We start from the raw sequence: 25,391 nt of genomic DNA on the forward strand, positions 1-25,391 counted from the left end.
GCTTGACTGGCCAGCAAACTCACCAGACCTGAACCCCATAGAGAATCTATGGGGTATTGTCAAGAGGAAAATGAGAAACAAGAGACCAAAAAATGCAGATGAGCTGAAGGCCACTGTCAAAGAAACCTGGGCTTCCATACCACCTCAGCAGTGCCACAAACTGATCACCTCCATGCCACGCCAAATTGAGGCAGTAATTAAAGCAAAATGAGCCCCTACCAAGTATTGAGTACATATACAGTAAATGAACATACTTTCCAGAAGGCCAACAATTCACTAAAAATGTTTTTTTTATTGGTCTTATGATGTATTCTAATTTTTTGAGATAGTGAATTGGTGGGTTTTTGTTAAATTTGAGCCAAAATCATCACAATTAAAAGAACCAAAGACTTAAACTACTTCAGTCTGTGTGCACTGAATTTATTTAAATAAGAGTTTCACAATTTGAGTTGAATTACTGAAATAAATGAACTTTTCCACGACATTCTAATTTATTGAGATGCACCTGTACTTGATTATTGTATTTGATTTGATTTTTGGTTGTTGTTTTAGTTTTGTGTTTTTTCTGCGTGTGTGTCTATATTCTATTGACCACAGGGGTGTTCGTGGGGGGGTCAGGGTGGGAGTTTGGTAGGGGGAGGGGATATATTGGGGCTTTAATGTTTAAAGTGTTTGATTCAATATATATATGTTGTTGTGTTTTTTGTGTTAATATATGAATCAATAAAAATGTTAATAACAAAAAAAAAAAAAAAATATATATATATATATATATATATATATATATATATATATATATATATATATATATATATATATATATATATATATTTATATTTCACATGACTGTGTCTTACTTTAGTTTGTCTGTCACTGGAGGACAGTGCCAGCTCTGTGACCCGCGGGAGGAAAGCGTCCAGGTAGATTACAGGCTTCATGTCTTTAAAAGGCACTGCGAAACGCAACCTTTTCTCACTGTCCCACGCAACAAAACGCTTCATCATGTCCTCCGCAGAAACAGCTAGGGTCAGATTAAAGAAACTCAAGAAAAAAGCTTACAAACAAACAAGCATTATGAATAAACACTGGGTGTTTCAAACTATGTCTTAGGAGTGATAAACAACATCAACTTAATACTTATAACTAACGGTACAAATAATTATTGCTCAACATTTTAGATTTAATGGAAGTAGAGAAGTAACCTGTAACTAGATTCCTGTTGAGCTGTCCTCCCAAGTGGCCAAGCAGACATACCACCCTGCGTCTCACAGCAGCAATGGGAGACTCATCACCCTAAGAGAACACAGTACACCACTCTCAATATGTGATTAATGACCCTTGCCACAACCAAATTTAAAAGGCTAGACAGGAAGAGTGTTCTAAAAACAATAGTGATTTTTGCAATTATGTTTGGTGACACTAGTGCTGCAGAAATTACACACTTCACATTTGAATTTAGAAAAAGGCAGCTTAAAGCTTTTTAAGTGATTAAGCTTAAAGTACCCCTTTCAAGTAATTGAAACTGTGAAAAATTTTACCAAACAAATTGGGCAAATCAGCTTAAAAAAATAAAGGAGACTTTAGCCAAAATATGAGTAGTTTGCATCCCTGAAGAAATTCTATCTCAAAGTTTCATCTCCAAATCAAATAAGATGAACAAATAAAAACAGAAACAAAGGCACACAAAAAAAATTCTTATTACCACTGGCAAGTGTTTCGATTTCTTTAGAAGTCTCATAATGACATTGCCATATCCTTTTGAACTCCCCGATGAGACAAATGTCACTTCCATATTGCTCTCATCTTTTTCTAAATGAAAAAGACATTTAAAATTAGATTTAGAATAAGTTAACTGAGCTAAACCAATAATTCTTTGACTGTGTTATATTATTTATATTATAGCTGTACCCAGTCACCATTTCTACAGTATTGTGTTTAAGATAGATATGATAAGGTTAAAAATCAAGTGACCAGAGTTACTGGTTGTTTTGAGGTAGCCGTCCAAATGTGGCAGTATATCTGCATAGTGCGGCTGCATGATGGAGGCAGGGATGTGAGAGGACCAGGACTCCAGAGCATCCAGTGCTGCTGTAGCTAGAGGAGCATGACTCAAACCCAGCCGCAGAGCAGCCTTCAACCAAGCCAATGACAACAGAAGAGCATTACCACATAAGTGATAAAAACCATATGTCATGGGACAATATTCTATTTAAAACAAAATTCAATTTATGGGTCTGAATTACATGAATCAAACGTGATATCTGATTACTGTTAATGACCTTGTAAGGGATAAGGGATACTTCACTTAAAAATGAAAATTCTCTCATCATTTATCTATCCTGATGCCATCACAAATGTGTTTGACTTTCTTTCTTCTGCTGAACACAAACAAAGATTTTTTAGAAGAATATCTCAGCTCTGCTGGCCGTACAATGCAAATGAATGGTGGCCAGAACTTCAAAGCTCCAAAAAGCACATAAAGGCAGCATAAAAGTAATCTATACGACTCCAGTGGATACATCCATGTATTCAGAAGCGATGTGATAGGTGTGGGTGAGAAACAGATCAATATTTTAGTCCTTTTTTACTGTAAATCCTCCTCCCCTCTCAGTAGGTGGCGATATGCATGAAGAATGTGAATTGGCAAAAACAATAGAAGAAGAATGTGAAAGTGGAGATTTTTATTAAAAAAGGACTTTAATATTGATCTTTTTCTCACCCACACATATCATGTTGTTTCTGAAGATATGGATTAAACCAATGGAGTCATAAGGATTAATTTTATGCTGCCTTTATATGCTTTTTGAACCTTTAAATTTCTGGAATTCAATTGCATTGTTTGGATCTACAGAGCTGAAATTTTTTTCTAAATATCTTTGTTTGTGTTCTGCTGAAGAAAGAAAGGAATGACATGAGGGTGAGTAAATGAGAGAATTGACATTTTTGGGTGAACTATCCCTTTAAGCTAAATGCAAAAAAAATAAATAATTATTTGTAAAATACTCTATTTGGCCCATAATTTCTCACTTGTAGAGCTGGAATATATGCTTTGAGGTCCAGAGCCACCATGTCAGGATGAAGAGAAAGGATGAACATCAGACAGGCAGCCAGAAGCTCGTCTTTATACTGTTTCATACGCACACAAACCTTTGAGGGGATATCAGAAACGTTACTCCTTAAATCATATCCATTCATTCCTTGATGAATCAAATGTTAAGCTCACTGCTCACTGTTCATGAAAATGAAGTGAAATGTAAAAAGTGGCACCTCCTTTCCAAACTTTCTGAGAAGTGAAAAACAGGCATTTTCCATGGAGGAGCCAGCACCAACACTTTTAGGCCCTTTTTTTAGGTCCTAAACAAGAGATACGGGATGTTAAATAAATGTAACTAACCTAATTCCACAGATTAAATAAAAGCAAAGTGTAAATTCGATAAATGTAATGTATTACCTGAAAATAGTGGATTTTCTTGGCAATGCACATTGAGAGTGACAGGAGCTTATAAAAACCACTGACCAAAGGGAAACGTATTGACCGCAGAATGAGCTCATGACACAGAGGGTACATCCACTGGGCAAAAAACTCTGGATTTAGCGAGGACAATAATTCACTATAAAAACACAAAACATAATACTACTTACACAGACCACTAAAACATCACTTAAAATCAGAGTGCTGCTTTATAATTAAGCTTTGTGTTTGAGATGTGACAGTCAAGAAAAAGAGTTAAGATACCTGCAAAAGTCTACCAAGTTGACAAAGGCAATGAAGTCTTTGGGTTTGTTGGGCATCAGGTTTGCTGTGGGGTCAGATGAAGCCATAAATCCAGCACTTACATCACTTTGTGCCTGAGAAAAAGAAATATTTCACTGAAACGCATCCAGCATCTCAAATAGACCAACCAAAGGTCATTTTAATGATGTTTTCTTTAAAACTGTTAAAGCACACTCAAATACTTTTTTCTGCAGTCTGTGGTCTTAAAGTGAAAGCTGTCTTCAGAAATGCTGTGCACAGCCACAACAAGTGCTGTGCATTGATAAAACAGCATTGCATTATTTTCTGCAGGCCTCTGATCTCTTATATAGTCCACAGCCTATTTAATGCATTAGCATAATCTGTTAAAAATAAATGAACATGTTTCTTTCTGCTCTCTCTCTAACCATCCACCTTTGTATCATCCACTCAATGTGCAGAACTGCAGAAGTACCTCATCCGCAGAACTGACTTTCTGCAATGAAAGATCAAGTTTCTCCACAATCTTCAAAACTGATTGCACCAGTGCATCATATAAGTGCTGGTTTATGTCTCTCAGGTTGTAGTTCTTGGCAGCTGGAGCTCCATCCATGAATCCTGTGTCCTATAAATCAAATCAAACTAGCTCAGTCATTACATTAAGCTGTTGAAACCAAGTAAAACAACTTTCAAAGTCTAGTGTGACACATTCAAACTAAATAATATCATTAAAAAACAAAAACATTGAAGCTAATCTAAATATGAACAGGAATGCATGATGTTAGATAAACAACTGTTGCATCTAACTTCATAATTTCATTTTTGTGGGAAAAATAAAAAATATATAATGTGGAGAATATTTCTACCTTAAGGTTTTCACAGTCCAGAAGCCCCTTAAAGAGGTCGAGGTAGTCCTTAGAAGAAGGAACTTTCCATCTCCCAGAGCGGACCAGGTTGGCATCCTGCTCTGTTTGAGAGTCACTGGAAGGAACACTCAGCTCCTGATGGAACACATCAGTCAACATTTTAACTAAAAACTTTTAGATGAACTTCTAAAAATCATCTATAATTTACTTATAATTTAAAATATCTTATCAAAATGTACACAGAGGAATGTAAAGATATATTCCTAAATACAAAAACACTTACTTCTGGCTGAAGAACAGGCTTCGAGCACACTCTGATCAGGCCTTGGTGAACTGTTGGTGAAAGAAATTGGGAGTGTGAGCACAAGTACAGTTAACCTTGAATCATATTTGCCAAGATGACCTCTAGTTCAGTCTTACCCACAGAACTGGTGAAACTCCAGAGGACTGGACCTCGAACTGCCATGGCAACAAACACCTTGATGATGGAACGGCAGGTGGTGTACTGCATTCTCTGACTGTACTGAGGAAAACTGTCCATCTGAACCACAAGGAGGCGCTCTAGCACAGGTGTGTACACTTCAGGAATCTGCAACCATTTATTGAGATAAATAAACCAACTGAAGTGTGAAATCATTACAACTTATTAAAAAACAATAAGCTCAGTTGGCAATATTACTTGAAGTAAGCCTAAAAGTAGTATAGTAATTAAAAGGGCCAACACTTATTGTTTCGTTTGCAGAACACAAATGACAACATTTTAAGCCATGTACAGTATGAGGAGTTTTTGGCCACACAATATAAGTTAAACTTTCAAACTCCATAAAGCAGGTAAAGGCAGCATAAAAGTAATCCATACGATTCGAGTGGGTTAAACCATGTCTTCTGAAGCAATACGATCACTTTGGGTGAGAAACAGACCACAATTTAAGTCCTTATTCAATATACATTTTGATATCTGATCTCTTCTTTATTCATTTATGAAAGAAAACCATTCAAACACTTCCTTGTGCTTGATGCCTACACAGAGTGCTGGATACAGGTTCGTGGTTTATTTTGAAAATGCAGAAGCAAGTTACAATGATAGAGTCACAGGTTGTTTTTTTGGATAATTTTTAAATGTACTGCAGTTGCCAAATGATTGACGGCAAACACTAAAAAATTCTTCGTCTCACTGAGTTCAGTGATGCAGAGACTGAGTGCCTGGCAAACACAAGCAGCGTTAAAGCTTCAGTGTCTTCATAATTGTGGTCTGTTCTCACCCAAAGTGATTGTATTGCTTCAGAAGATATGGATTAAACCACTCGAGTCATATGGATGACTTTTATGCTACTTTCATGTCCTTTTTGGAGCTTGAAAATTTTAGACCCCATTGACTTACATTGTATGGACAAAAACACCTCATTTATTTGTCAAAATATCCATTTACATTGCTCAGAAGTAGGGCTGTCAACAGGGCTGCAAAACTGAATTAGAATTTTTCTCTGAAAAATTACCAAAATTTGAACTACAGCTCTGGAAATAATTAAGAGACCACTCCAAATGTTTCTTAAATCAGCATCTCTACATGTATGGCAGCCATTCCATTCCAGTGTCTGTTGAATTCCTGCTTGAACTTTTGAGCCAGGAGTGGCATAAAGTCACCAACATCAATGTGAAAGACTGGTGGAAAGCGTGCAAAGACGCATGAAAGCTGTGATTGAAAATCAGGGTTATTCCACCAAATATTGATTTCTGAACTCTTCCTAAGATAAAACATTAGGATAGTGTTGTGTAAAAATTAATATGAACTTTCAAGGTCTGAAAACACTGCATCTTTTTGTTATTTTGACCAGTTGTCATTTTCTGCAAATAAATGCTGTAAATTACAATATTATTATTTAGAATTTGGGAGAAATGTTGTCAGTACTTTATAGAATAAAACAAAAATGTTCATTTTACTCAAACATATACCTATAAATAGTAAATCCAGAGAAACTGAACATTTGGAGTGGTCTCTCAATTTTTTCCAGAGCTGTATATTCAAATTTTAAAGATATTATTTCAAGTACAGGGAAAAAATCTACGAAACATCTGATTTTTAAATCAATGTTTTCTCTTACATCCACAAGAGGGCGCAACAAATCAGAACCATGTCATAGCTATCATTTGTTGCAAAGAACATATTAACAAATGTGCGTAAAGTCAAAAGATTTAGCCACATTCTCAAATACTAAGTAAAAATAGGTCAAATGAGAAAAGAAACGCTTCAATAGATGGTTCTATGTTAACTCAGTATTGCACATTAGCCTATACCAGTGCCATAATACTACCTCGGACCCAAGCGTCATAATACAAGCAGTACAACAGTGTTTTTCAATAAATACCGTTGTATGTACATACCTAATGCTTGCTTATGCAGTGAGACACTGATAAGAGAGCAAGGCATAATCAAGACCTCCACCTCTGGGGGCTGTTCAATGTGAATTGATGTGAACAATGTCTTTCAATGTCTTTCTTTTTTGTAAGCATGCGCAAGATGGATGTCTTTGACGGTTGTGTCATGTTTTGCTGTTTTTTCAGCATCTTGTGCAGGAATGATAAAATATTTTTAGACGCAGTGTGAATGTAAAAGGTAATTCAACCTTTAAAACGCTAATTTTAGCATTCTAATGTGCATTTTTATCTTACATTTGACGAATATTCAAATTTAGAATTGTTATTTGACAGCCTTACTCACAAGACAGAACGTCATTTGAGTTTGGGATGGCAAGAGGCGGAGTAAATGATAAAATCATTTTCATTTTTGGGTGAACTATCCCTTTAATCAGTCCAGAATCTCAGTCATACCCGATCAAGGTGAATGAGAACACTAGCTATAGAATCAAGGAAGCTGGGAAGCTGATAGACGTTGTCATCATCCCTGTCAGACTCGGTCAGATACATCTGCTTACAACGCTGAATCAGCTCTGTATACATCAGATCTACATCCTGAGGACACACCAACTTGCACGACTAAACACAAACAAACAGACAACAATCAGAGATGCTTATTTTTTCTAGTTCTGCAATAAAAAAGGTACTGCAAACTGAAAAAAATAATTTGGAAAAAAAGCAATAAGCAATATGAAAACAAGTATCTATTTAGCCATTAGTATCTTTTTTAAAAAAAAAAAACTATGCCTTGTTGTGAGACTTTGATAATAAGAGATTCTAAATATTCAGTTAAAATATCCAAAGAGACACAAACCGCAGCAAAAAGGCCATATCCTCTAATAGCAATGGAGAGCTCTTTATTAGTGGAGTCCATGGTCCTGATGATAGCACAGAACTTCTGCATGAAGAACTTCAGCTTGCTTTTATGCAACTCAATGTTCTCTGCCACAAGAGTGGCCACCTTTACAACAATGACAGGAAGCGTTTATTGACAAGATATTGTCATAATCAAGTTTAACATTTAAAAAAAGCCTTGAACAATGATCAAATATCATATAAAAACAATTATACATTGAATATACCTGTTTTAGGAAAGACTCCAGAGCTAAGTAACTACTCTTTTTCAAGTCTCCATTTATATGTCCACAAAGTTTGGACATAACATCAAAGATAGCCATGTAATGATCTATAAGACAGCTGCCGAACTGGTTTGAATGCTTAGCAAACAGTTTGAGGCCGGCTGCAAAAGGTAAAAAAAGACAAGGAGTGAGTAAAACATCTGCAGTATGTTATGAAAATACATTTAAATATGAAATTCTATTTCCTCACCAAAGATGACTGCATATCGCTTTATATCACTCTAGAGACAAAAGTAAGAAAGAAGAAATTTATTTGGGTGTTCTAAACAGATTTCCATCAATGAAAACAATAAAAACATCTTCTACACAAAAGATACCTGAGGTACGGTAAAATGCTTTATTTGTTCCACCCAGATGATAAGATAACAACTAAGATTCAATATTTTGGTAACACTTTACAATAGTGTTTCATTCATTAACATTAGTTAATGCATTAGGTATCATGAACTAACAATGAACAATATATTTTTTTTTACAGCATTTATTAATTTTTGTTATTGTCAGTTAATAAAAATACAATTCAGTTCATTGTTAGTTCATAGTGCGTTAACTAATATTAACATATACAACGTTTGATTTTAATAATGTATGAGTATGCTGAAATAACATTAACCAAGTGTGACAAGGCGGAGGGCGTGGCCGGATGATCAGCAGGAGAGCGAGATAAAGGGGAGCCGGAGGTGCCAGTTCGAGAGAGAGACGCACGAGGCCGCGCTGCATGTGTTTGTTTGTGTTTGTTTTATGTTGAGTTTCTCATTAAACTTTATGTTGACTGTTCAGCCGATTCCCGCCTCCTCCTTGCCCATCCTTTTCCTGTTACACCAAGATTTATAAATGTTGTAGAAGTATTGTTCATTGTTAATTCATGTTAATTAATGTTATTAACTAATGTTAACAAATGGAACCTTATTCCAAAGTGTCACCAACATTCCTAAGTGAACTGCCACTCTTAATGAATCTTACCTGTGGACAGATAGCCTTCAGTGCATAATCAAAGATTTCCTTTGATGTAACTGGGTCTATGTAAAGCAAAACAGTGAGCATATTCTTTCAATTAGATCAAGAAAAACACTGACCACTGCAGGACTCTCAATTTACACATAAACACACAAACCTTCTTCCATCGATTTGGTGAAGTTCACCATTAGAGCAGTAATTCCCTTCAAGCATCCAGCAACAACAGGAAGTTTTGGCTCTTTTGTAGTGGATGTCATCTGAAAAACATGAATTTAGCATTTGGCAATTCTGTACAGAAATATGAGAGTACTTTTCCATATGTGGATGGGAAACCTTTACCTGTACTTTCAGTTCACCAAGGTAGGCCTTGTAAAGTTTGTCAGAATTGTTGACCATCTCACTGGGATGCACTTCACCCAAAAATCCAAGAAGTTCATAAATGGAACCAAGCACTGTTGGAGGAATTACGATTTGATGTTCCAATAATGGATATGTGGAAAAAGGTTTGTTTGTACTCTGACGTGCATTTAAAAATACAGGGTAACACGGATGACATAATGCATGCCGTAAACATCAGCCTTGTTAAAATTACTAATAATTTTTTTGCAACATTTCAATAGAAAAAGGTTAGAAATTTGGAAGAAGGATATATTAAAGGAATAGTTTCTTTTATCTGATGAACACAAATTAAGATTTTTAGAAGAATATTTCAGCTCTGTAAGTTTATATAATGCAAGTGAATGATGACCAAAATTTTAAAGCTCCAAAATGTATATAAAGGCAGCATTAAAGTAATCCATAAGACTCCAGGGTAGGGTTGCACAAGCTGTGCGTAAGGTCTCACTTAAGCTGAGACGTAAAGTTCACACTAAGGGCTTAGTAACTACGAGTTAGTTTATAACTAAGTCAGTGCTTAATTCGGTTGCACCACCTGTTCTTATGGCAAGACTTAACTAGTAGGTCATAAGCTCTCTGTAAAGTAATGCATAGTCGCATAATATGACGTTTACTTGTATTGATCCAATAAACAGTCTTCCAATTTTTACACAGAAGTGTTAAAAAGCCGTGAACTTCAATTTATCTCGCTACGGTTGATGTTCAAACCTTGTTTGTTATCGTAATTGTCAGCTGTAATAAATTATATCCCCATTAAAATATGATACGTAATTAAAGTAGATTGTATTAATGAAATATTTAGCCTATGTAAATAACAATATTCAATAACTGTATCTAAAATGAATAAGGAGCAATAAATAAATAAATACTAATATTACAGGCTGGAAAAATAGACATTTATTCATTTTAATATCTTTATATTAAATTATATTTTCGCATATGTTGAAACTCGACACCGGCCGGAGTACACAGGAAACTGCACCATCAGATAGCTTTCATGCTGAAGAAGTACGTTTTTTTACATAATGTTTTCTCCCATAAATGTAAATGAGTGTAAACGCCAACACCATCATATATGTCGAAAGGACTGAAGCCTGTCACGCAAAACATGAGCTCATTGATGTCATTAAATGAGTCTGCTTTTTTTATTCCATCCATTACTCCTGGTCGGAGTCTTCCGTATATATTTAGTTTATATGTAGGGTTACGTTCTAACTAAGTTTAATGGTGCAATGCTCACATAATTAGTAGTGCGTAAATTGTGACATAGTGCCCATTTACGCCACAACTAGCCTAAGCTGTAACTTACGTATAGCTGGTGCAACCGGCCCCAGTGGTTTAATCCATGTCTTCTGAAGCGATATGATAGATATGAGTGAGAAACAGAATAATATTTAAGTCCTTTTTTTACAATAAATTCTCCTCCCTGCCCAGTAGGTGGCGATATGCACAAAGATTACAAAACGCCAAAAACAAAAGAATGTGAAAGTGAAAGTGGAGATTTATAGTGAAAAAGGACTTAAATATTTATCTGTTTCTTACCTACACCTATCATATCACTTCTGAAGACATAGATTTAAACACTGGAGTCTCATGGATTACTTTTATGCTACCTTTATGTGCTTTTGTAGCTTTAAAGTTCTGGCCACTATTCACTTGCATTGTATGGACCAACAGAGCTGAAATATTCTTCTAAAAATCTTAATTTGTGTTCAGCAGGATAAAGAAAGTCATACACATCTGGGAGTAAATGATGAGAGAATTTTTAGGTGAACTAACCCTTTAAGTATAGCCTCTTTTTTATATGTTAACTTGCCTGTATCAGGTAACTTATTCTTCTGACATAACTCTCCATAAAACTTGTTGAACATATCCCCAACTTTGAAATCTTGTGCGATGCTGGAGTCTTTTGTGAGATACAGAATCTACAGACAATTTTGAGATGTGTTACTTTGATTTTTAAAGACATTGTTATGACATTTGCACTGAGAAAGGTAATAACCAAGTAAAGGACTAACTTTGATTAACAGGTCTAAAGCAGGACTTCGGCACTTTGCAGCTTTGTCCTTTGTGTAGACAACAAGACAAATGTCCTATACATGCAGAGAGAAAAAAAATACTTAGAAGTGCCAGAATAAACCAAATTAGATTTAAAGAGGTGAAATATGAAATTAGTCCATTTCTTAAATGTCTGTTGCTTGAATGAGATGCCCAACAAGAAAGAAATATGCTAACTATTTCATTTAGGGTACCTTGAGGTCAACAGCATAGTTTTTCTCCCATCCTCGGACAATAACTGACATTCTCTGGAGGAATGCCGCCAAAAAATTCAGAATATCCACTCTTGCATCCCGCAGCTGATCACAAGCCACATGAACAATAGCTTTATAATTACTTTACAAACAGATGTAGCAAAACTCTTTGACGTCATACTATACATATATATCATTTTTTTAGAAATTACCGTTTCATGAGAGAGGGACTTTCGGAGAAAACTAAGCAATCCCTCTTCCTTTGCAAAAAGCAGTGATGTCTGAAAAACTGAAAGTTTGTGCAGTGTTGAACATGAGTATGCATTAACTATCTATTTATTTTAAAGGACAATAAACACGAACAGGAGAGGATTTCACTTTTGACAACATCTTGAGTCAGTGTACATCATGCAATTGCCCATTTCAGATAACGTTGCTAAATTAACAAATCACTGTAATTCAGCTGCTGGTGCTATCATAAAACTGGCATCAAAGTAATGAATAGTGACAATGTTTGATATAAACACATCTTTTAAAGCTTTTATGCATGAACGAGTTCTTACCCAGATCATTCTCATTCTTAGTTGTCATGCACTCTTTCCCCAAGTCTCCAATAATGTCATGGCAGATTAGAGCAGCATTCCTGGTCTCTGTGTCTCCAAGAAATGAATGAAGCTTCAGGAGATAACCCTGAATCCCTCCAACAGTGAAAGAATCAGATGACATTATGTGGCTATTTTAGTCATCAGAAATAACTAATGCATACACTCATGTAAAGTAAAGTAATGTTGCGACAGGGCGGCAAAACAGACGGAAACAAACACACGAGAGCGCTTTCACTTCCTGCTTCAGTGCGTCACTCAGAGGAGACCGTACAGAGCCTCGAAAGGGATTTACGTATCCGTAAAAACCGCCAGATGTCGCTGTAATTTTTTTTTATTATGATTTACTCCCCTTTTCTCCCCAGTTTGGAATTCCCAATGTGCTCTAAATCCTCGTGGTGGCGTAGTGACTCTCCTCAATCCGGGTGGCGGAGGATGAATCTCAGTTGCCTCCACCTCTGAGACCATCAATCCGCGCATTTTATCACGTGGCGCGTGTGGAGGCTTCACGCTATTTTCCACTGCATCCACTCACAACTCACCACGCCCCCACCGAGAGCAAACCACATTATAGCAACCACCAGGAGGTTAACCCAACATGACTCTACCCTCCCTAGCAACTGGGCCAATTTGGTTGCTTAGGAGACCTGGCTGGAGTCACTCAGCACACCCTGGATTCGAACTCGTGACTCTAAGGGTGGTAGTCAGCATCAGTACTCACTGAGCTACCCAGGCCCCCCATGTTGCCGTAACTTGCTGTGTTTTGAGGATGAGAGGATGAAATGTTAAAGGGGCACTCAGTAACTTTTGTCTTTGTGTCATCTTGGACTTACACCTAGCGGCTTGAATGCAGCATAATTTAAAATCAATAGTTTTCAGTTTCAGATGTCACTGTAGAAATGTAGTATTCACAGTCAGCCATGATTACTTTAATCAATGAGTGAAAGTGTCTAATAACAGGACGATTACTGAGATTAAGCGAGTAGTATTTGGCTGGTCATGTGATTCTAACATGGCAGCCCCATGTGTGGACCCTCTCCATGTAGAATAAAACAGCTTTTATAAGATTACTGATATGACTGGTGTCTTCATTTTAATGTGAGTGCTCATGATTTACTACATATATTGCAAAATTACAATTCCTGTCTTTAGGAGTTAAACTTTTTTAATAAGGAAAAAATTACTGAGTGCACCTTTTTATCCATTTGTTCTTTCAGTGTAAAATGAAAGGCGCATTTTAACAGTTTGACATGGTCCTAATAAAGTGCCTGACATGGTCTTTTGCTGTTGTAGCCCATCCGCCTCAAGATGCGACGTGTTGTGCATTCTGTGATGCTATTCTGCTCATTACAATTGTACAGAGTTGCCGTAGCCTTTCTGTCAGCTCGAACCAGTCTTGCCATTTTCTGTTGACCTCTCTCATTAGCAAGGCATTTGATGCTGCTCATTGGATGTTTTTTTTTTTGGCTGAAAATCCCAGGAGATCAGCAGTTACAGAAATACTCAAACCAGCCTGTCTGACACCAACAATCATGCCACAGTCCAAATCACTGAGATCAAATTTTTTTCCCCATTCTGATGGTTGATGTGAATATTAACTGATGCTCCTGACCCGTATCTGCATGATTTTATGCACTGCCACATGCCACATGATTGGCTGATAAGATAATTGCATGAATAAGTAGGTGTACAGGTGTTCCTAATAAAGTGCTCAGTGAGTATATGTAATGAACCACATCAGAAGACAACAATTTTATATTTTGGTACTGTTATGCTTTTAGTCATAATTTTGCTATCAAAATAGTGTTGTTCATTGTTTTATCTTAGTATATCCTTTTCCCCAAATTGTGCTGGCATGTGGATGTTAGACTCCTTCCACTGACCTACTCACTAAATCACTTTGGTAAGGGTCTGCTGAGACTTAAATATAATGTAAATACCTTGAGTCAACAAAGGTGGTATGGAGAACCAAATGTGGCTATATTAAAAATAGATAAATAAATAAATATATTTGCAAAGAAATATAAAAAATAAAAAAAAAAATAAAAAAAAATGAAAAAGTATGCTTAGAAATAAATAAATAAATGTTTAAATTTGTTACATAAATGAGTATGTATGCATAACCCTTGTGCTGTGTTGAAATTGTTTTACCTAATTTGGTGCTCCCGGTCAAAAATGACCGGCCTATTAAAATTGCTTATAAATCTCTTGTTATGCTATATTATCACCAAATATTGGATTAGATCTTTTTGTCAACTTGTTTTCTTTCAATTAGCACAGGTTTTGTATTTCTTTTTGGAGCTTATTGATCATAGGCCTCAATGACCTGAGCTTATGCACAGTGAAATAAACATTTGTGGATAATTTTGGCAATATTAAATAAAATATGAAAATATTCTGTAATATTTATCACACTCGTGTGCTTTAATTTTTAACCAAGAAGTTTGTTTTGATATGCTTTTATTTAGTACAAAATGGAACAAAGTCACACTTGTGATGTTCCCGGTCAAAAATGACCAGCCATTGAAAAGGAATGAGTTAGATAAAAAATAAGAGAAAGACTGAGTGTTCAGGAGCATGTTCATCATATTCATGTTCACATATGTGCATGTGTGCTTGCAAACATAAAGGCTTTGGACCTATCAATAAGCTCCAAAAAGAAATACAAAACCTGTGCTAAACAAGTTGAGTATGATATGGCATAATGAGAGATTTATAAGCAATTTTTATTTCCAAAAAAAACCCCCAAAACAATTCTACATTTGTTTATTTCTACATTTATTTATTTCCTCATTCATTTATTTATACATTTATTGATTTATATGTAAGATCAGTCATTCCCTATTTGACCTATTTGACTCAACCACAAGATGTCACTGTGGCCTCAAAGCTTTACTCTGGAGCACTCTAATCTTGATTGTTAGTCCTGAAGTTGAAAACGCCTCCCCTCATTACCATGTGATACCATGGCAAAGAAATATAGAAATACATAAATGTGGAAATAAATAAATGGAGAAATAAATTCATGAAATAAAATCATGTATAAAAATGTGCATAAATAAGGAAATAAATGTATACATACTCATTTATGTCTGGTTTAATCATTTATTTATTTATTTCTAAGTATGTTTTTTCATTGTTCTTTTTTTTAATTTTATTTTTTATTTTTTTTATTTCTTTCTTTGCAAATATATTTATTTATTTATATTATCACAATCGTTCCTCCATAAGGTGGAGTCTATTGCATTTGCTGGTGTAGTTTGCAGGGTTTATTACAAATTTTACATGAACAATGTAGGTGAAAACATTCTACCAGGAAAAATTAATTTCTCCAATACAAAATTGCATTCTATATCTTACTATTGCAAGTTCTTTTGAGGCCATAATGTGGCATAGTTTCTTAGATGATTCAGAATTTATAAAAGGAAGACTAGACTCATGCATTAGGTAGCCCAGTCCAGCTGAAGTCTAAGCAATCTTTAATTTTCACTAACAAAGACACTACAGCTGTCAGAATATATATAAGACAACAGATTATATATATATATATATATGTACAATTCAAAGACAATACATTTTTTCTCCTTAGATTCACTTTTGGCCACAATGTACATTTGTTCACCCAAGCTGAAACCAACTCTTCAGGATGTTTAGATGTTACTCTGCTTCACACATGTGATAGAAAATATCTTTCAGTTACTTGAATTTATTCTGGGTTGTAAATTATCAATAAATAAATGCATATTTAACCAACTGCTGGATTGCATTGGTATTAAAATCATGTCTTTTCTGGTATCTCAAACTACATTGGTCTGAATAATCAAAGTAATACAAAGAGAGAAGCAGTGTGACAATCATCTTCACAAGTTCTTCTAATCATCTTGGCTCTTCTTTGCAAATAACTTCTAAGAAGAAAAAGAATGCAGAAATAGGCAAAATTTATTATTTTACAAAACTTTAGTCTAGAGAATATTAATAAGGTTAAGATGTTTTTGCCAACATATAGGCAAATTTTATAGACTTTAGAAATACCTGCATCAGTCTCTCTGTTCCTGTGATTAATGACTTCTCCACAACTGCTGTGTCGTCACTGGATCCTGACAAATTCACATCCTTTGATGGCTTTTAAAATAGAGAAATCAAAATTTATGTTTGAAATCTGCTTTCTTTTTTTTTTTTTTTACAATGAAATGTAAACAGGTATATATATATATATATATATATATATATATATAAAATCAAGGATGTCTCCATCCTCCGATTGGCATCTCCAGCAGGTGGGTGTGTCTTTAAGACCAAGCCTATACAGTCTAGAGGGGGTCCAATAAAATCTATGCAAAATTTTGAATTGTATAAGATGCACCCTTGCATCACTAGATGCAGACTTAACATTTTTAAGAATCTTAGCCCACACTCCTTCCTCCAATGCCAAGTTGAAATCTTTCTCCCATACTCTCTTGAGAGAAGTTAAGGCTCCGTCCCCCATACTCTGAATTAACAGGGAGTAATACACTGATGCCTCATGACCTTTCCCAAAAGCCGCAATCACCTCTCCCAAAGCATCTGCCTCCTTAGGGGGATGTGTGCTACTCCCAAAAATAGTGCAAAGCAGGTGGTGCAGTTGTAAATACCTATAAAACTGAGGTCTGGGGATCCCAAAATGTTGGACCAAGTTTTCAAACGACCTCAACACACCATTTTCATATAGGTCACCGAGTGTAGCAACCCCCCTCACAATCCACTCCAGCCAACAGAAAGGATACTTGCCAATACACAGTCTTGGGTTCTGCCATATGCTCGAGGCAGCATTTAAATAAGTGTCCAATTTAAACAATCTGGACACTTTAGTCCATACCGAGTGTAAATGCAAAATAACGGGGTGTAACTTAACTTTTCCGATTAGTTTGATAGAGATACTTTGTAATGGCGAAATAGGGGCAAGAACTGCCTGTTCATTAACAAACCAGGGAGGGGCTCTCTCAGGTGGGAGTGACCAATGAGCCAAACGTCTGAGACTGAACGCATAGCAATAAAACAAAATCTTGGGAAGGCCTAGCCCTCCTTTGTCTATCGGCCTATGTAACTTATTAAAATGCAATCTGGGACGTTTACCATTCCAAATGAAGGACTTCGCTATGCTATCAAATTCCTTGAAATAAGAGAGGGGGACATCTACAGGGAGAGATTGTAGCAGGTAGTTAAATTTTGGAATACAATTCATTTTAATAACATTAACCTTCCCAATCATCGATAAATGTAATGAAGCCCACCTGCTGACATCGCTCGAAAACCTTTTTATTAAAGGGTCAAAATTAACACTAACTAAATCAGACAAATTTGCTGGGAATAAAATCCCAAAATACTTAATGCCCTGTTTGGGCCACTGGAAGGCACCTGGCTGGAAAGCCGTTACTGGACAGTACACTGTCATAGCCAAAGCTTCGGATTTAGCCCAATTGACTTTGTATCCTGAGAACTTGGAAAAGGAATTAATAATTCTGTGGAGGCAAGGCCAGAGACAAATAATAAAATATCATCTGCGTAAAGCAGAAGCTTATGCGGCACACCTCCCGCCACCACCCCTGGAAAATCATCCTCCTTTCTTATCGCGGCTGCTAATGGTTCCAGGGCAAGACAGAACAATAATGGGGAAAGAGGGCACCCCTGCCGAGTGCCCCTATTCAAAGTAAAATAATCTGAGATTAATCCATTTGTTTGTACCGCTGCTACAGGGTGTCTATAAAGTAACTTAATCCAACCAATAAATGTACTCCCGAACCCGTATATTTCCAAAATCTTAAAAAGATAATCCCATTCTACCATATCAAACACCTTTTCGGCATCAAGTGAGATGGCAGCGACCGGAGATTGATCATTCGCTACTGACCACATGATATTGATGAGACGCCTGATGTTATCAGAAGAGCTGCGACCCCGAATAAACCCCACCTGATCTATATGTATAAGTGATGTCATAACTTTACTTAATCGATTAGCCAAAATTTTTGACAATATTTTTACATCTAGTTGGATCAGGGAAATTGGACGGTAACTTTTACACTCGTTTGGATCTTTGTCCTTTTTAAGAATCAGACTGATCTGGGCTTGTGTCATGCTTGGAGGACGTTTTCTGTTCTTTAATGATTCAGTATAAACTTCTAACAAAAGTGGAGTCAGTTCTGTAGCATAGGATCTAAAAAATTCTGCAGCAAAACCATCTGGCCCCGGAGACTTGCTAGTAGGTAGGGACTTAATTACCTCGTCAAGCTCCTCCAAGGTTATCTCAGAATCAAGAGAGTTTTTTTGCTCAATCGTCAGTTTAGGAAGATCTAATGGTTCCACAAAGTTTCTAATATCTTCATCAGTAGACGAAGACGTGGAACTATAAAGATCAATATAGAACTCTTTGAAAGCATTATTAATATCAATGGCTGGGGTAAATATTTCACCACCAGCAGATTTCACTGAGGGAATGGTAGAAAAAGACTCTCTCTGCTTTATATATCTAGCCAAAAGCTTCCCTGCTTTGCCACCTGATTCAAAGTATGACTGTCTTACCCTGAATAACCAAAACTCCACTTTCCGTGACAAAATAGTATTATATCTATATTTCAATCGGGTCAATTCTCTGAGGCCATCAGCTGACATACGGCGCTTCAGCTCTGCCTTGGCACTTTTAATATTTCCTTCCAACTCCACAAGTTCTTGTGCTTTGGATTTTTTGATGAATGAGGCGTACTGCATGATCCGGCCCCTAAGAACCGCTTTAAGTGCCTCCCAAGCCACGCCCACAGAGGATACTGAGGACCAGTTGGTCTCCAGATAAACATTGATTTGAGTCTTTAACATTTGTTGGAAATCAGGATTTTGCAGAAGGGATACATTAAGGCGTCAACTATATGATTTCTTTTTCTCTATATGTGGCATCACCTCTAAACTCACCAGGGCGTGATCTGAGACTAAAATGTTTCCAATTGAGCAATCAACAACAGATGAAATGAGGGATTTGGATATTAAAAAAAAAACTATTCTTGAATAAATCTTATGGACTGATGAAAAAAATGTATAGTCCCCACCAGATGGGTTCAAAAGTCTCCAAATATCCGAAAGACCAAGATTTTTACACAACCTGTGAAGTGCCAGTGTTGCTCTAGGGGGCTTACACACTTTTGCTTCACTATGATCAAGGATTGAGTACATCAAAAGATTAAAGTCTCCTCCCAATATTATATCATGAGGGGTGCCAATGGTTTGCAACATCCCTTCAAGATCTATAAAAAAGCCCTGATCATCAGCATTAGGTACGTAAATATTAGCCAAAATCAACCTTTGCCCTTGAATTTCAGCTAAAACAATAATTACTCTTCCTAATTTATCTTTAATCTGCTTGAGACATTTGAATTGTAGATGTTTATTAATCAGCATAATGACTCCCCTGCTCTTACTTGTGCCAGCACTAAAGAAAACATGTCCACCCCATATCTTCCAAAATTTTCAGCTTCCTGCGGGGAGAGATGTGTATCTTGAAGAAACACTATATGATATTTCTTACATTTAAGAAAAGAAAAAACCTTCCTTCTTTTTATGGGGTGCCCCAACCCATTTACATTCCATGTGGAGAGAGATATTACACTTATATTAACAACTGACATATTGATATAATAGAAAAAATAAATTGTGTGCCAAAAACAAAATTATGAAGACCACATTCCCCATTAGTGAAACAATCAAACCCCGAACATCCCCCTGAACAAAACAAACAGAAAAAAGAAAAAAGTGCGCATTAACCCCACGCACGACAGCGCCAACCGGTGACAGTGCCTCTAAACTCAAAAGGTCCATGAATGCCCACGAGCCCCCACGACAACTTTGCCATCGGGTTGCTCAATTTAATTACATAACAGAAAATACTTTGTGAAATAAACCCAGTCAATAGGAAGAATGAACACAAAGAATGTGTAGATTCATTCACAGAACTGTTTCAAAGGTGTGATCTTCCACATAACAAATTCCAGCTGATATTAAACCGTTCAGAATCCTCGGACACATTAACGAATGTTCAGTGAGCCGGCTGTTATGAGTTCAACGGATGACGTAATCATTCCAATGTCTCGTAAAAAAAAAAAAAAATAAATAAAACTCAACAAAACAAACTACAGCCAGCAGGAGAAATAAGCACGAAGAACGAACAGATTAATCCACAGCTGTTCCAAAGGAGTGTTATTCAACAGAACAAGCTCCAGCCGCTAGGCGGAACCAATACAAAAAGAAACAAAACCGGCATCCCGGTTCCCCGGATGATCGTGTCAATTCACTCAGAGGCTGCATAAAAGTATATCCCATGACTTACACAATCCGTCAGCTTTATAAAAGACATCCTTTGTGTGAGCATGTAGATATTTTACGGTCATCCATAGTGTCCACTCTCAATCTGTCCGGGAACTTCAATGCAAAAGTTTCTTTAAGGAAAAGTGTTATTCACAAAACAAGCTCCAGCCGCTAGGCGGAGCCAACGCAAAAAACCTAAAATGTCGCCCAGCTTCCTCAAGAGTAAGTACAGCGAGTCAAGCCCACTCACATGAGAAACATCTAATGGTTTACTCAGACACTGATTCTATAAAAGACACTGCCAGATTTGGACATGTGAATACTTTGCGACTGACCTTCGTTTCTATTCTCAGTTTGGCAGGAAACATTAGAGCAAACGAGATCTTTTTCTGATGTAAGTGTTTCTTACATTCCTTGAACCGATCGCGTTTCTCTCTTGTCGAACTCGCAAAGTCCGGGAACAAGAAAATATTATGGTTCTTCCAAGAAAGCTTCCTTTTGCTCCTCGCCTGGTGCAACACAAGATCTTTATCGGATGATCTCAGAAATCTGGCCAGAATTGATCGGGGCCTGTCTCCCTCAGCAGATCTGTGAGCTGGCACTCTGTGAGCTCGCTCGATTTCCAGCTTGTGGCCTGTTATGTCGAGCAGACTCGGGAAAAACGCGTCTAGGAATTTCACCATATCTCTGCCCTCCTCATGCTCAGGAATTCCAACAATTCGAACGTTATTCCTGCGGTTTCTATTCTCAAGATCTTCAAGCTTTTCAAGGAGATATTCCAGATCAACTTTGGTCGTGGGCGGATTAGCGGTTAACAGGTACATTTAAGAACCTTCGTCAACATCACCGACATGTTGGACAACTGACGCTGGATCACTTCTCCCGCCGCGCCATCCAAATCGAGTCCCCAGTCTGTAGGCCTATCGGGGCTTTCATCCTGAACACGTAAGTGTCTTTTAATGTCTCCAGAGCCCGATGATTTTGACTTCTTTGCCATGTTTTGCAACAAAGGGCAAATGTGCAACTGGGTGTATCAAATTTTACTAGATTATAACATGAAAATAATCGAAAATTCAGCAAAGTGCGCAGAGCTCGTCGCTCACACATCCGCTCCTTGCATGGCGTCCGCTGCCCCTGAAATCTGCTTTCTAACTCAGAACAAAATAGCCTGGATCCAACATTTAAGCTGGTCTGGATCCAACGAAACTCGCCTAATGAGATTATTTACATATCTTAATGTTGTCAATAAAAACTTCAGCGGGGGTGCCTGGGTAGTTCAGCGAGTAAAGACGCTGACTACCACCCCTGGAGTCATGACTTCGAATCCAGGGTGTGCTGAGTGACTCCAGCCAGGTCTCCTAAGCAGCCAAATTGGCCCGGTTGCTAGGGAGGATAGAGGCACATGGGGTAACCTCCTCGTGGTTACTATAATGTGGTTCTTGCTCTCGGTGGGGCACGTGGTGAGTTGTGTGGATGCTGCAGGGAGATTAGCATGCACTACGTCTCCGCGGTAACACGTTCAACAAGCCATGTGATAAGATGCGCAGATTGACTGTCTCAGACGCAGAGGCAACTGAGCAGTTACCCCATAATACTTATGATCCATCACTGAGGCCCCTCCCAAAAAAAATGCCCCCATAATCCTGAGAATTTTTTTTATTTTTGATAAATTTGATGATTAATGATGAAGAATGAAAATACATTGCTAACAAGTGCATTTTCACCATTTCAAACAGATTTCTGGATTAATATTTATAATTCACATGTCACTAATTTCATACTTTTTGTGCATAGTTTGCATGTTCTCTCTGTGTTTGCGTGGGTTGGAAGATACAATTCGAAGATATGCAGACGGGCTGGTTTGAGTATATTTGTAACTGCTGATCTCCTGGTATTTTCACACACAACAGTCTCTAGAGTTTACTCAGAATTTTGCCAAAAACAAAAAACATCCAGTGAGCGGCAGTTCTGCGGACAGAAATTCTTTGTTAATGAGAGAGGTCAACAGAGAATGGCCAGACTGGTTCGAGCTGACAAAAAGGCTACGGTAGCTTAGATAAACACTCTGTACAATATTGTGAGCAGAATAGCATCTTATAATGCACCACATGTCGAACAGCAGAAGAATACCTCAGGCGCTTTTTTAGAACCATAGTGTTCCTAATAAAGTGCTCAGTGAGTGTATGTGAGAGTATGAATGTGTTTGTCTGTGTGTTAACCCTGAGATGGACTGACCACATGTCAAAAGTTTTTTTTCCTTTCTGTTAACAGAATTCTACAATAATCTATACAGTACATACAAATGTTATTGAAATGCCTCTTTCATACTGTACGAGATACTGCAGATACACATTTTAGACAAATGTTGTTTCCAATATGCTTCCAATAAAAAGTACATTTTCAAAGCTTTATATTTAAAAAGATCCCTAGTACAAAAAAGCCCCCAGCATCAGAGTATGTAGCATATTGCTCGTCATGCACATTAGGAGTGTTTGTCAATTCCATTTGATCTCAAATTACACTTTCGTTAGGCTTAGAGTTGAATAAAACAACTTACAAAATTGCTATATGTATAGATTGTCATCTTACCCATTGATCTCCCGTCTGACCCAAGACTTCTTGTACACAGAGGAGTATAAAGATAAGTTGGCCTCCTGTGAAATTTAAGGTTGCTTTCATTGTAAAACGATACAAGTAAATATGAAAAGTAAACTGTAAGTAAATATATGGCTACAGAGGACAGTAGAGCAATCTGCTTCTGTTGTAAGTGAGGAAGGGAGGAGTTAGCATAGCAATACTTTAAGGAGATTTATGTGCATTGTATTGTATAGTAACTCAGCAAATTTAAGGGGCTATAAATTACTCAGGCTAGGAGCTGAATCACTCTAGACTTTTCCATCTTGGGAACCTGATAATTAATTTAAATATTCAGATAAAATGATCTAATATAATTCAAGGTAATGAACAAATTGAAATTTCACTTAGGGAAATTATTCTATTTACACGAGTTTGGCTTAATCCTATAAAGATGAGCCACTGGACCACTTCTTCAGTTGAAGTGACTTTTTTTTTGTTATTGTTGTTTCGAAGACATTGTAGTGTGTGCGTGTGTGAGCAAGTAAATGGAGGAAAAAGCATATCACCATAACCCTCATTGTGTCTACATTAAACACTTCAGTTCTTTTTCTCATGATAACACATTAAGGAGCGTATTTTGAATTTAGAGGGAGACTGTTTTGGAGAACGATATATAGAGTAAAAAAGATACAGATGTGGAATCACAGAACTGGAGACCATTGATTTAGCACATGTGCACACACATTTCATAAACATCTAGGGAAATATTGGGAAATGTTTCCTCCAAGAACAGCAAGAAAGACACATACTATACAGTGGCAAGAAAAAGTATGTGAACCCTTTGGAATTAGCTAATTTTCTGCATTAGTTGGTCAGAAAATGTGATTTCATCTTCATCAAAGTCACAACAAACACAATGTGCTTGCACACACACACAAACAATTATAATTTCTTCCTTACAGAACTGCTCCAGCTCAGCCATATTCTGAGGATGTTTGGTGTGAATGGCTCTCTTGTGGTCATTTCACGGCATCTCTATTGGGTTAAGGTTTATTATTCTATGCTGGGCTCTGACTGGGCCACTCCAAGAGGCGGATTTTCTTTTCTTGGAGCCATTCTTTACTGGATTTACTTCGATGTTTTGGGTCATTGTCCTGCTACAACACCTAACTTCTACTAAGCTTCAGCTGGCACACAGCCACCCTGACATTATCCTGTAGGATATCTTGATTAAATTGAGAATTATTTTTTCCCTAGAGCAACGCAGCTGCCAATCATGATGCTCCTTCCACCGTACTACTCGTTGGGATGATGTTTTCATGTTGGTATTCGGTGCCCTTTTTACGCCATATGTTGTGCTGCATGTTCTTCCCAGACAATTCAGCCTTAGTTTCATCAGACCACAAAACATTTTCCCAGTAGCATTGTGGAGTGGCAAGGTGGTCTTTGGCAAACTTCAAGCGAGGATCATTGTTTTTGTTGTAAGCAACTTCTTCCTTTGTTGTGTCCTGCCATTGACACCATGACTATTTAATGTTTTCCATATAGTAGACTCATGAACAGAAATGTTAACCAGTTCCAATGATTTTTTCAAGTCTTTAGCTGTCACTCAAGGGTTCTTTTTACATTGAGTATTCTGCGATGTGCCCTTTGAGTCATCTTGGCTGGACAGTCACTTCTAGGGAGAGTAGCTACAGTACTAAATTGTCTCCATTTATAGACAGTTTGTCTAAATGTGGACAGATGAATATCTAAGATCTTCAAGATAACTTTGTAACCCTTTCCAGCTTAATGCAAAGCAACAATTCTTGATTGTGGGTCTTCTGAGATCTCTTTTTTGTGAGACATGGTCAACGTCTGCAGGTGCTTCTCGTGAATAGCAAACTCAAAATGTCTGAGTGCTTTTTATAATTCAAAGTAGCTCTAACCCACAACTCCAATCTTGTCTCATGGTTTGCCAACTCCTGACTCTAATTAGCTTTTGTTGACGTCATTAACGTAGGGGTTCACAAATTGTTTTTCAACATATACTGTGAATGTTTGAATGATGTGTTCAATATGTACAAGAACAACACAATAATTTGTGTTATTAGTTAAAAGATTGTTTGTTCATTATTGTAACAGAT

General features: G+C 37.0%; 1 protein-coding gene and 1 long non-coding RNA gene across 4 annotated transcripts in view; both read right to left on the reverse strand.

The window, feature by feature from the left end:
• LOC127451564 (DNA-dependent protein kinase catalytic subunit-like) overlaps positions 1-12,592 on the reverse strand; it is a 72,986-nt gene extending 60,394 nt beyond the window's left edge. The window contains exons 1-24 of one of the 3 annotated variants that reach the window (XM_051716331.1): positions 12,322-12,592; positions 11,971-12,047; positions 11,759-11,863; positions 11,525-11,599; positions 11,323-11,431; positions 9,450-9,562; positions 9,268-9,367; positions 9,117-9,172; positions 8,344-8,374; positions 8,097-8,254; positions 7,829-7,975; positions 7,429-7,593; positions 5,020-5,188; positions 4,883-4,932; positions 4,600-4,734; positions 4,209-4,358; positions 3,737-3,849; positions 3,452-3,611; positions 3,268-3,354; positions 3,028-3,147; positions 1,972-2,131; positions 1,703-1,809; positions 1,203-1,293; positions 858-1,021 (exon numbers count right to left, since the gene is read on the reverse strand). In XM_051716331.1, the coding sequence (XP_051572291.1) occupies positions 858-1,021; positions 1,203-1,293; positions 1,703-1,809; positions 1,972-2,131; positions 3,028-3,147; positions 3,268-3,354; positions 3,452-3,611; positions 3,737-3,849; positions 4,209-4,358; positions 4,600-4,734; positions 4,883-4,932; positions 5,020-5,188; positions 7,429-7,593; positions 7,829-7,975; positions 8,097-8,254; positions 8,344-8,374; positions 9,117-9,172; positions 9,268-9,367; positions 9,450-9,562; positions 11,323-11,431; positions 11,525-11,599; positions 11,759-11,863; positions 11,971-12,047; positions 12,322-12,484 (2,805 nt within the window). In that variant the 5' untranslated portion in view covers positions 12,485-12,592. Of the gene's footprint in view, positions 1-857; positions 1,022-1,202; positions 1,294-1,702; positions 1,810-1,971; positions 2,132-3,027; positions 3,148-3,267; positions 3,355-3,451; positions 3,612-3,736; positions 3,850-4,208; positions 4,359-4,599; positions 4,735-4,882; positions 4,933-5,019; positions 5,189-7,428; positions 7,594-7,828; positions 7,976-8,096; positions 8,255-8,343; positions 8,384-9,116; positions 9,173-9,267; positions 9,368-9,449; positions 9,563-11,322; positions 11,432-11,524; positions 11,600-11,758; positions 11,864-11,970; positions 12,048-12,321 lie in introns of those variants that run through there. The other 2 variants (XM_051716314.1, XM_051716323.1) reach the window with 2 other exon arrangements.
• A 2,933-nt stretch (positions 12,593-15,525) lies between these two features.
• On the reverse strand, positions 15,526-23,440 carry LOC127451968 (uncharacterized). The gene is made up of 3 exons (XR_007899169.1): positions 23,278-23,440; positions 16,393-16,482; positions 15,526-16,265 (listed from the first exon to the last, which is right to left on the reverse strand). It is a non-coding gene; the product is annotated as an uncharacterized LOC127451968 (long non-coding RNA).
• Positions 23,441-25,391: the final 1,951 nt, after the last annotated feature.

This window comes from Myxocyprinus asiaticus, chromosome 2 (genome assembly GCF_019703515.2).
Source record: "Myxocyprinus asiaticus isolate MX2 ecotype Aquarium Trade chromosome 2, UBuf_Myxa_2, whole genome shotgun sequence".
Taxonomy (NCBI): domain Eukaryota; kingdom Metazoa; phylum Chordata; class Actinopteri; order Cypriniformes; family Catostomidae; genus Myxocyprinus; species Myxocyprinus asiaticus.